The following is a 12,519-nucleotide window of genomic DNA, read 5'->3' as shown; positions in this document are numbered from 1 at the left end:
TTTGTGTATGAGAAATTACCCACTGCAGACACATGTCCCTTCATGCTTGCCAGAGTCCTCAAAGCAGTAATATTCAGCGAGGCATTATGAACGTTCACCTGTGTGTACTTGTAAAACTTCAACTCTTCTATGAGAAAAATTCCCTCCCAAAAAAGTTTATTTTTTTAACACTGTGTCAGTTTTCTCAGAGTCATCTTCTAATTTTGGCAAGCCGAGGTTTCAGTGAGAGAAGAAAGTAAGGACTGGAGTTAAATAGCCACTCAGAGATTAGAAAGTCTCTTTTCCTGGCCAGAACCTTATCAATTTTCTGCTCGTATTAGAATTAATCCACCATCTCTGAGGGACAACCTTGAGAAAAGTATCCCTGAGATGTTACACAGAGACTGAGGGTCCCAGTTACCCTCAGAATGGCAGGAGCAAGAAACAGTGGCTCAGAAACAGTGCTTTAGCCTCGTGTCTTTCCTCAGGTTTCTGTCCATTTCTTTCCTCCTTTCTTTGTTTTTAACTCAGTTGAGTGCAGTTCAATAGGTTTCCTTATAAGTTTTTATGGTAGCCAAAATTTAGGCATTAAGATTACTTAATGACAAAATTAACAAAGGTTAAATAAATTATGATCCATCCACATGACTGAATACCTGGTTATTTTTTAAAAAGATTTTAAAGTGCAGATGGCATGGAAAAGTCATAATGCCATATGAAACAATTCAAATCAAAACAAAAATATATGACTTCCATTTTTTAAAAACTGCTTATATATATTTATTTTTAAAATATTAGAAGGGAATGTACCAAAATATAGCTGAAATTACTCTGTGAAGCAATATTCTGTGTGATTTTTTTACTTAGTTCTCAACATTTTCTAGATTTTGTGATTTTTCTAAAATGTGCATGTGTTACTGTTATAATCAGAAAGGATGAAGGAGGTGAAGAGGGAGGGAATCACATAATTAAGGTTAATGTTAAAATACACACTTCTGCTGGAAGATGGAAAAGGCTAATAATGCTTAGTGTATAGAAAACTGTGGAGATAGAGTATCTATGACTATTCTGTCAAGATCATCGAATATCTCATTACTGTTTACAGTGAGGAACTTGACAAGCTAAACCCTCTCCAAACAGCTACAAATTCTCTTGCAAATTCACAGTGACCTCAGGAGAGGATGGTAAGAACTGGTCCTGAAGAGTAAGGTTCAGTCTCAGGAACAACGGCCTGCTTTTTACATCCTAAGGAATAAGCAATTAGACTAAAGATATGCCAGTAGTATTCCTCACTTGACAAATACCTTGTATGTGTATGTGGGTGGTAGGGGGTGCCTCTGTCAAGTAATTAAACAGGTTATATATCAACCAGTTGCCTCCAGATGATCAACAGATCAGAACCTGCTATTTTTCATGGTCCCAGGTATCACTAAAGTAAATAATGGTGTGGGGTTTTTTTGTTTTTTGTTTTTGGATTCTACACTAAGCTTACCTGCATTTCAGTTTTTTTCTTTTTTTTTTTTTTTTTAGCGAATGATTGCAAATACTGCCAGAACAGTGAGATACTGCAGGAGCCAACCCTTCAGTAAGTTAAATGCTGCCACAATATGGATCTTGGTGATTAAGTCCTTTTTAATGGGCTACAGAGACATTCTGGAAGCCGGGACAATATTTGATTGTGTCAGAGACGCTTTGAATCGTGAATCTCATTGGACAAGGGCCTTGTGTTTAAAGATTTTCTAGCTGTAAAACTAGAAAATAACCGTAAGAATATTATTTTATGAATGAACTCAGAAAGTTCATTTGCTCTTTTCAGAATGGATAGAGACAGCTAAGGCACGAATGCCAACAAACCCTGCCTCTAACCAACTCTCTTTATGACTCACTGCTTCATGTTAAGAAACTTACATCAACTCATGATGACTCATTCCGTCGTTTATAAACTGGGAAGGATAATATTTATTGTCTCTTGGAGTGTTGAGAGACCGCCTGAATGTGTATAAGCACACTTGTAAAAGGTCCCTTAGCAGGAATTCATATTATATTTCTAGTATTTCGAGGTGAATTAAGGTGCTTTTCTTAAATCTGCACATTTAGTACAACAGCTGGTATAATAAATGCTTTAATATGAAACTGTCACTGATAATAAATAGCAAGTTTAAACTGTTGGGAGTTAAGTGGCATCATCGCACCAGATCATCGTGCTGGGCCAGTGCTACTGTTTCCTCAGGGCTGGGACTTTGGGTGGAGCTTGGAGCCTTGGCTCCCTCCAGCTGGTCTGGGAGTGAGAAGGTGGCCCCTGTAAAGTTTTGTGCCAGCTTCATTGTATGAGTCACTTGAAGCCATTGGGCTCATTAATTTAACACGATAGTCTGACATAGACATGACTGCGAGGCTACCAGTACCATCCCCTCCAATAAACCTGGTGCCCAGGGACTAAAGTTTCTCATTCTATTCATCAGAGCCATCTTTGCTCTTCTTAGCACAGGGCTGGCCCAAACGAAGGGTTTGCTAACACAGGATACCAGAATTGCTAAACATTTATTTTGTAATGCCTGGGGGTTGGGGGGTCTAGGAAAAATAGTCTTGTCTTAAGGAGCAAGATCCTTAAGAAAAAATTTTGTTCAAGTGATTATGTCTCCTCTTTCTCCCAAAACGAGAACAGTTTGCACATCATCACTTGTTCTTATGTGGATTCTGCCAAAATTAAAGTGTCTCGTATCTCTTCATCTAGAAATGTACTATATGTATAAATACATGGTCATAAAGCAGTTATACAAACAAGTATGAAAATATATAGGTGATGACTACAACAAGGGTTCATAACCTAGAATCCACCGCCCTTCAGGGGGGTCTAGGAAATTCCTGAAATTAAACACAAAATGTCTAAGAGGGTTCAAAGCCTTGAGAAGGTTCTCCATGAGGTCCAAGAACCAAGATAGAATATATTTTGTTCTATAAGCTCCTTTGGAAGTATAATCCTACATTCTCCTACATCTCCTAGAGACATGGTAGGGGGATATATATATATCTCCACTGCATTTGTTGAAGTTATCAGTAACTGCTAGTAAACAACAGCTGCTCGGCTCTGAAGTCAACAATCTATAGATACAGCTATAGGAATAGATTCATAAACATTGTGGGAATATGTACAATGTAATTATAGTATATTGTACATGTAGAGTACACTGCCAGTGACAAGCAAGGAAATTAAGCACTGTGGTATTATTTATATGTGATAATTATACTGATGAGTTTCTTCTTAGAGCAAGTGGGGCCTTTGTATCTTCTCTCTGCTTTTCTGTGTTCAGACCTGCAACACTCCCCTTCACCCCCCCATGCAGATGGCATTCTAATTGTCTTTGGGAGTGGTGTGTGGATCTAAGGAGAACAGATGGACGGCAGAAGGCAACGTGCTATGGGAAAAAGGACGCTGGTCCAGAGTCCAGGCTGGCTCGGCCGCCCCTGGTGTCCCACACTGGCATCCGTGGGTCAGAGGCCACCCAGGGACCATGGCTGAGATGTTGGATCTAAATGGAGCATTTTTCCCCTTTTATTCTGAAATAATGTAATCATTCAAAAATGGAAGAATTCCCAGGGAAGAAATCCAGATTTCTCATTTCTCTAGAAAAATAGGAAGATCCGCCAACTCAGGATACAGGAGCCAGATAGTCACTTCTGAAGGGAACTATCTTTCCCATTCACCAGAGGTCAAATGACCTTCCTCATTCACATCTATTCCCTGTATAGGCATCTGATTGGGCATTTTATTCTTCTTTCAGCCTGGTTTTAGGGAAATTGGTTGACTTCTGATCGCTCTGGTGCTCAAATGCTTTGGGGAGTGGATGAAACTAGAATGGTAACTGGGATTTCAGAACAAATAGCATCAGAGAATTGAAAGTCTAGTAGAAGTCATGACTTCAGCCTGAGATTTTTTTTTTTTTTCCCCTGAGTATGGACAGTCATACAATCTACGGAGTAATGCTGTATGTTGTCTGCAAGTATTAAGGGCAAGAGTCGCACTGGCTTGCTTCAGGTCAGCTCAGGTGTTAAGTGCTTTTGTTAGAAGCTAATGAGAACTATGTCTTTTTGCCATTAGTCCTCCTCTGGGTCAAAGGGAGTAGAGATCAGTGATATACTCTGGGGGATGGCAAGGGGAAACAATTTTAATATATAACCAGGGTTGTCAGGTGACGCTTTCATTTTTATTTGGTGTTTTTAAAACAATATCTGATGCAAAGGAAAATGATCAAAATAGGCAATAGGGAAGAAAAGGGTGGGAGGGAAGAGATGGAACATCCAAGTAGAAACAGTTCAATGAATACAGTGTGTTGAAAGGTCTTGATGGAAACCAGGAATCCATGATAAATGTAATAGGCTGAAGAAAATAAAGCTGTATCTTATATGCATATATTATGCAATGCCAATCCTACTCTTTGCTCTTTTGATAGATCCTGATGCAGCTCAAGCTAATAAGAACCACCAGGATGTCCGGAGTTACGTTCGGCAATTAAATGTGATCGACAACCAGAGAACTTTATCACAGATGTCACACAGACTAGAGCCTCGTCGACCATAGACATTTCAAGTGCCCAGAACAACGTTTGCCTCCATTCACAATCTTTAAAAAATGCCATTTATGCTACTACTGACCATACTGTCACTAGAGAATTCTATAAAACAAGCAAAAACCCATCCTGAGACATCTCAGGGCTGCATTCAGCTTACCAGCATCATGACAAGAGAAGAAATTCTTTGACTTGCATACAGCTTGCACACTCTAACTTAGAAATCCCCTGTTCATAGTCACCTTATTTTATTTCCAGTCGTGCCATCTTCTTTGCTGAAACATAAAATAAGAGCAACATGAAGAGTATGGTAGAAATATCATTGTCAAGAGAAGTATCAAGCTCCTGATATTTTTTCTAGGAGTATTTACAGGATGAGATGTGCTACAAATGGTATTTATTTGGCTACATCAGTGGTGGTATAGTTTCATAATTTCTAACTCAACATCTTGATTTGAGCATGGGGTTTTTGGAAGGTGTTGAGGAATCCATGTAACTCCAAACTAGAGGCTGTATTCTTCCATCTTCATAGTCTTACCTCTGAAGGAATTGTACCTGACCACATTACTATAAAACATTCTGGCTATTTATGTAATTTTAGGGAAGACTGGTCTGTAATTTCTGAATGACTTACAGAATAATATTTATGTTTACAATATAACTTTTTAAAATTTACAAATCAGGATTGCATATATAAGAATTCCACTGAGAAACTCTAAGGTTCTTAAAATTGCCAGCGTTAAGATTAAAAAAAAAATGACATTTCAGAAGAGCACAATATGCACAAAACATTTTTCAAAATTATTTTCCTGGGCATTAAAAAACCTTTACTATTGGCTAATTATTGTTACTGATTTAAAAAACCCACATATTTTCTGGACTTAAATGTTATTACAGATACCTTAATTTTCAGCAATTGTTTTGCACTTTCAAATAGATTGTAAATAGTTCATTCAATCAATGGTATACAGTTATTTATTTGCTACATAATAGATATTGTGCCAAATAATTACTTTTTATTTATTTAGTATGTAATTTTGGAGTACATTTTTTCCTGTTTCCACAATTAGGCTACATTATGTGCAGGAATTGTATGTATGTATATCTTCTGTAAATAACAATTAGTATCTTCATTAAATATAATTGTGACAAGAAGTATTGTTCTCAGTTCCTATAATATAGGAGAGATAACCACTTGGCATGGTGGAGTCCTGTATATTTTTTTTAATTGAAATAAAATTCACATACTCTAAAAGTCACCTTTTTAAAGTATACAGTTCATTGGTTTTTAGTATATTCATAAGGTTGTTCAACATCATCACTATATAATTCAGGAACATTCTCCTTATCCCTTAAATGAACCCCATACCCTCTAGCAGCTGGTCCTCACTTTCCTCTCTCACCAGTCCCTGGAAACCACTACAGTCAGCCCTCTATATACAAATGAGTTCTGGTCTGAGAGTGCATTTATAAGCCTAATTTTTTATAAGTCCAACAAAATTAGCCTAGCTACCCAACTAACAATCAACTACATAGCTTTATAATAGGTACTATACATATACTGTACATATAATAGGTACTGTACATATATTAGATATATAAGTACTGTAATAGGTTTATACTATTTTTCACACAAATATCTAAAACAAGCACAAAAAATAAAGACAACATTTTTAATCTTATAGTACAGCACCTTGAAAAGTACAGTAGTAGTACAGTAAAACTAGCATACAGGGGCTGGCATCAGATGAACAGGCAAGAAGAGTTACTGACTGGAGGAGGGCAAGGGGGTGGGAGATGGTAGAGCTGAACAACACTCAGCAGAAGGAGACTAAGGGCAAGTTGCAATTTCACTCACGCCTGATGCTGATGAAACACATGTTCACATCTTTGAAAGTTCTCAAAGATTCATATATAGGGGACTTACGGAGTCTGCCGTGTCTATGAATTTACCTATTCTAGACATTTTGTATAAACAGAATCATATAATGCAGAGTCTTTTGTGTCTGGTTTGTTTCACTTAGTATAATGTTTCAGGGTTCATCCACATTGCAGCAGGTATCAGGACTCCATTCCTTTTTATGGCTGTATAATATTCCATGATATGGATATGTCACATGTTGTTTGCTTATTTATCAATTAATTGTTGATTAATTGAAAACTAGGTTGTTGCCACTTTTTAGCTGTTAGGAATACTGCTGCTATGAAGAGGCACTGGATTTTAGAGCTATTATGGGTCCTACACCACTTTTTTAGTGATTTGAGCAATTGGTATACTGCTGCTGCTGCTGCTAAGTCACATCAGTCTTGTCCAACTCTGTGCGACCCCATAGACAGCAGCCCACCAGGCTCCCCTGTCCCTGGGATTCTCCAGGCAAGAACACTGGAGTGGGTTGCCATTTCCTTCTCCAATGCATGAAAATGAAAAGTCAAAGTGAAGTCGCTCAGTCGTGTCCAACTCTTAGCGACCCCATGGACTGCAACCCACCAGGCTCCTCGGTCCATGGAATTTTCCAGGCAAGAGTCCTGGAGTGGGGTGCCATTGCCTTCTCCAAATTGGTATACTACTTGATGAAAAAATTTCCAAGACAATTTAATTCCCCAACCCATGTCTGTTTTTTAATGTCAGCATTTTCAGGCTATAATCTCACAAGTTCACAAACTGTTCCTTCCAAAACACACACAATTGCAGAACGAGACACAAAACCAAGATGACATCTTCAAAAAATTGGGAAACCATAATATAACCCCTTCTTAGAAATGATTCCCAGTGTTCATTAACATAGTCAGGGCTCTGAGAAGTCCTGCTGTAATCCCTTTTCACATTCACAGTCAAAGGCCTCTTTGAGAAATGCCACAGCAGCCAAATGCCTTTCTGTGTTCATTCATGTAATAATTCAAGGTCCCCAGGCACAGGGGTGATGTTTTATGTAACATTATGCCTTCTATCCAGAGTCGAGCTGAAAGCCTAGAATTTACCAGAGAATTTTAAGTCACCAAATAAATTTTATTGAAGTTATTATTCTTCAGCATTATACCATCTCATAGACCTTAGTATCAGCTGCAGTTTCCCTTATATAATGTGTAATGCTTTCCCACTATTATATAGTTTTCTTTCCTAGATAATTTTAAAAGCTGACAAAATGAAGCTGATAGCCTATCCCTTGGGCATCTTTGCTCTTGTTTACTCTTCCTTACTCCTATCTTACTTAAAAGCTGGTATCCTACATGACATCCTTCCTTTCTTCCAATTCCATGGTGACTGACCCCTTTTGACCTTATTTTAATTTGGATCCCACATTATTCAAAATTAATACATACTCTCCCATTATATTCCCCTTGGTCTTCCAAACGAGAATAACTATTGCTATACTTAATAAAGATAAGGGATGTTTAATTATGTCTGGCTTCTTTGAAAATGCATTAAATGCCATTATTCAAGGTAGCGATGGTGAAGTAAAAGAATTCACCCAGCAAAAACAGAGTAGTAGCCAAGCAACCCTCCCTGAAGCAGGAGATGCAGTTAATACTTTAAAACTTGCAAACAAGCCAAGAGAAAATGAGAAGCCTACAGGGTCACAAGAAGGATAATGAGGTTTTCTAGAAGATGTGAGAAAGAAGAAAGAATGTTTTTACCAAAAGCGCCTGCAGAAAATTATACATTTAAGTGTTTAACATACCTGCTTAGCACAGTGTACAGAAACTAAGCAATTTTTGAATGCCATGCAGGTTAAATAAATTTCTCCTGAATTCAATGGCATTTCCTCTGAAATATGAATACAAATCAATGACTACCAGTGTGGGGAAATTAAAAGAAGTGTCATTCTGATTTCACATTGGGCTTCTAATTTTTTTGAAAAATAAGCACAGAAAATGCAGTGTTGTAAAAATGAACCCCTACCTCAAATAGTTTTCCTTTACCTGTTAATCTAAAATGTACTGCCTTTCTTGCTGTGGAATAATCTTCATTTCCTCCCCTTGTCTTACATAGAAAAGAATGTGGTATTAGATGATCAGAGCATAGCATCAATGACTTAAAAACTGGAGAAGAATCTTTAACTTATTAATAGTTCAATATTGTTAGTTATCTTTCCATTCATTCATTCATTAGCTAGTAATGATTGAAGGGCTTATAAGTGAGTGCCAGGCCCTCAATGATCTCAGGATTCAATGTAAGGAAAAACTAGAGGGTCTCTGTTCTCCTAGAGCTTATCATCTACTGACGAAAACTAAAGAGTAACCAAATAAACAAGAAAACATAAAGACACTTCCAAGGAAGGATGTAGAGTTGCTGGAACACGTAGTAACAGGACTTAACCTGATCTGAGGTGAGGAAATGTTTTCTGTGGAGGAACAGTTGATCTGAACGCTGAAGGATGAAAATGCTAACTCAGCAGAGAGAGAGGAGAGAATATGTTCTAAGGAGGAAACAACCTCAGCAGCATGAAGAACAGAAGGTGAAAACCTCACTGTGGAAGAGCAGAGACAGCAAGGATGAGCAGGTACAAGGTGCGCTGGAGACCTGAGACAGGCTCTGAGCGGGCAGAGCCTTGCACGGCCTTTATAAGGACCTTTGTCTTTTATCCCAGAGCAGTAGGAAGCCTGAAGTGCTCAAGGCAGGGGGTTGCATTTCTAATAGCAGCTCTTACAGGCCAGGGCCATTGCTTTATGATATCTCACTGCGGATGACACACGTTGTACCTAATTCCTTAATTACTTATTATACAGGCTTAAACGTAAGGCAGAGAGAATTGTGCATAATGGTAAATACTAGAGTAGTGGCGGGCCTAGATACCCACACAGAGTCAAATACCCTTCTTCCTCCTGACTTGGTCCATACTGGGCTACTTTTTAATTTTTGGTTGTGGTAAAATATAGATATTATAAAATTTACCATTCTGACCATTTTTGAGTATACAGTGCAGTGGCATGAAGTACATTCACATTGTGCAACCATCACCACTATCCACCTCCAAAACTTTTCATCAGTCTAAACTGAAAACCCCTATTATGTAACTCCCCACTTCCCCCTACCCCCAGCCCCCAGAAGCTACAATAGCAAGTCCCATACACATGAATAAGTTTCGGTCCAACAGTGCGTTCATAAGTCCAATTTGTTCATGTAAGTACAACAAAGTTAGCCTAGGCACCAGCTAACACAATATAGTACTGCACTGCAATAGGTTTATAGTACTTTTCACACAAATTACACCAAAAAAAGACAAAAGACAGAGAGAATATTTTTATTCTTATAGTGCAGTATGCTGAAAATCACAGTAGTACAGTACAAAAGCAAAAACCTAGACAGCATATTAAAAAAGACAGACCTTATTTTGCCTACAAACGTCCATATAGTCAAAGCTATGGTTTTTCCAGTAGTCAGGTACAGATGTAAGAGCTGGACAATAAAAAAGGCTGAGCACCAAAGAAATGATGCCTTTATTTATTTTTTTTCTTTCCAGTTGTTTTTTTTTTTTAATTTAATTTTATTTTTAAACTTTACATAATTGTATTAGTTTTGCCAAATATCAAAATGAATCCGCCACAGGTATACATGTGTTTAAACTGCGGTGCTAGAGACTCTTGAGAGTCCTTTGGACAGCAAGATCAAACCAGTCAATCCTATAGGAAGTCAACCCTGAATATTCACTGCAAGGACGGATACTGAAGCTAAAGCTCCAATACCTTGGCCCCTGGTGCAAAGAGCTGACTCATTGGAAAAGACCCTGATGCTGGGAAAGATTGAAGGCAGAAGAAAAAGGACGGAGCATGAGATGGTTGGATGGAATCACCGACTCATTGGACATGAGTTTGCGCAAACTCCAGGAGACAGTGAAGGACAGGGAAGCCTGGTGTGCTGCAGTCCATGGGGTCGCAAAGAGTGGGACACAACTGAGCGACTGAACAACAGTACAACTAGCATACAGGACATGTTCATACCTTTGAAAGTGTCAACTTGAAGGTTCGTATGTAGAGGACTTACTGTACCTCCCTTCTATGGATTTGGAAGTTACCTTATCTAAGTGGAACCATACAATAGCTGTCCTCTTGCAGATCCGAGGAGAGGACTGGGGTTGGGTGCACGGAGATGGGCCAAAGGGACTGGAGTGTGGTCCAGGCCACAACCAGGGATGTGCACAGGATGGAGCCCAGGTTTGCCATAAAAGCCCCACTGTTGACCTGCATATCAAGGGAGGGGTGGGGCCCCACCATATCAGCCCCTTAGCACACTCACAGTGGGCATGGCTCTGCCTCTGTGAGCTCTGGGAGCGTGCAAGCAGCCATGAAACTAAAAGGAGCTCCCAGTAGGAGCACTCCAGTAATATCTACCTCATACTGCAGCTCAGAAATGCATCTGAGGGCTTCTATTTCAACTTGGAAGCAGACCCTGACCCTAACAGACAACCCCAAAGCAAAGAGGAAGCCCTGCTCAGTGTCCAGAGTAGTCTCTGTTCAACACAACACCAATTGCACACCCTAACAAGGGGATAATGGCCAGCACACACAGAGAAAAGAGGTGACAGGCATCCATACCAAAAACAGCCCTCACGGTAAAATTATTACACTCACACAGGCTACACTGGGATGCTCCCACATAAAATTGCCCTTTAAGATCAAAGTAGATAACTGTTTCTCCTACATCCAGAGAAACTAAGAAAGTTAAGTAAAATGAAAAAGCAGAGGAATTACTCCCTAACTAAAAGAACAAGAGAATGTCCTTGAAAGAATAATGAAACAGATGTCTCCTGTCTACTAAACACTGAGTTCAAAATGGACGTAATATAAATACTGAAGGAAAGAAAGGGCTATCAATAGAAACAGGGAGTTCCCTGGTGGTCTAGTGGTTATGACATTTTACTGCTGTGGCACAGGTTCAAACCCTGGTCAGAGAACTGATATCCCACACATCTCATGGCATGGCAAGGGAAAAAAAGAAAAAAGAAATATAGATCATTGTAACAAGGAAGTAGAAACTATAAACAGAAGCCAATGAAAATTTTAAAACTCATTTGCCAAAACAAAAACTGAGCTAAAGGCAATAAGTAGCAAACTAAATAATACAGAAGAATGAACAAGTGATCCGAAAGCTAGAACAATGGAAATTATCCAATCACAACAGCAGACATAAAGATAAGTGAAAAAAAAAAATGAAAGCAATAAGCAAGACCTCTGGGATAATTAGAGTGAGCCAACCTATGCATAACTGGAATCCAGAATAAGAAGAAACAGGGGAATATAAAATATATTTGAAGCAATTATGGCTGAAAATTTCCCAAACCTAAAGAAGGAAAAAGATATCCAGGTACAGGAAGCATAGAGAGTCCCAAACAAGACGAACCCAAACAGACCCACACCAAGAACAGTATAATTAAAATGACTATTAGTTAAAGTTAAAGATAGAAAGAGTCTAAAGGCAGCAAGAGAAAAACAGAGTTAGTCACAAGGGAACCCCCATAAGGGTATCAGCTGATTTCTCTACAGAAACATCACAGGCCAGGAGGCAATGGCAAGTATATTCAAAATCCTAAAAGGGAAAAACTACCAAATGAGGATACTCTTATCAGCAAGATTATCATATAGAATTGAGGAAGAGGGAATTTCTTAGACAAGCTAAAAAATTAAAGAATATAAGTGAGACTAAGCCATCCTTAAAAAAACTACTGAAAGGTATTCTCTAAATAGAAAAGAAGCAATAACACACAGGAAAGAGAAAATCATAATAGGAAAGTGAATCATTTAAATAAGCCAGTATGTAGATTTCTAAAGTTTTTTAAATTGTGAAAGCAATTGTACGCATAATGAACAGCAAAAGGATAAACATGAAGATGTAAAAGAGGACATCAAAAGGTGGAAACAAGACGCCAGAGTAGAAGGATGTGACCTCACTGCTTCAGACGAAAACACCAAATCACAGCTGACTGCTAAGCAACCATCAACGGAAAAACACCGGAGCCTATGAGAAAGGATACCC

The 12,519-nt window shown here is 38.6% G+C and overlaps 1 protein-coding gene across 3 annotated transcripts in view; it reads left to right on the top strand.

Moving 5' to 3' along the window:
* RAPGEF4 (Rap guanine nucleotide exchange factor 4) overlaps positions 1 to 5,811 on the top strand; it is a 330,219-nt gene extending 324,408 nt beyond the window's left edge. For 2 of the 3 annotated variants that reach the window (XM_015474949.3, XM_010801907.4), the window contains 2 exons: positions 1,510 to 1,564; positions 4,431 to 5,806. In XM_015474949.3, the coding sequence (XP_015330435.2) occupies positions 1,510 to 1,564; positions 4,431 to 4,558 (183 nt within the window). In that variant the 3' untranslated portion in view covers positions 4,559 to 5,806. Of the gene's footprint in view, positions 1 to 1,509; positions 1,565 to 4,430 lie in introns of all 3 variants that reach the window. The other variant, NM_001192902.1, reaches the window with a different exon arrangement.
* The last annotated feature ends 6,708 nt before the right edge of the window (positions 5,812 to 12,519 follow it).

Source organism: Bos taurus, chromosome 2, assembly GCF_002263795.3.
Source record: "Bos taurus isolate L1 Dominette 01449 registration number 42190680 breed Hereford chromosome 2, ARS-UCD2.0, whole genome shotgun sequence".
Lineage (NCBI taxonomy): Eukaryota > Metazoa > Chordata > Mammalia > Artiodactyla > Bovidae > Bos > Bos taurus.
This window is presented reverse-complemented; position numbering and strand designations above follow the sequence as displayed.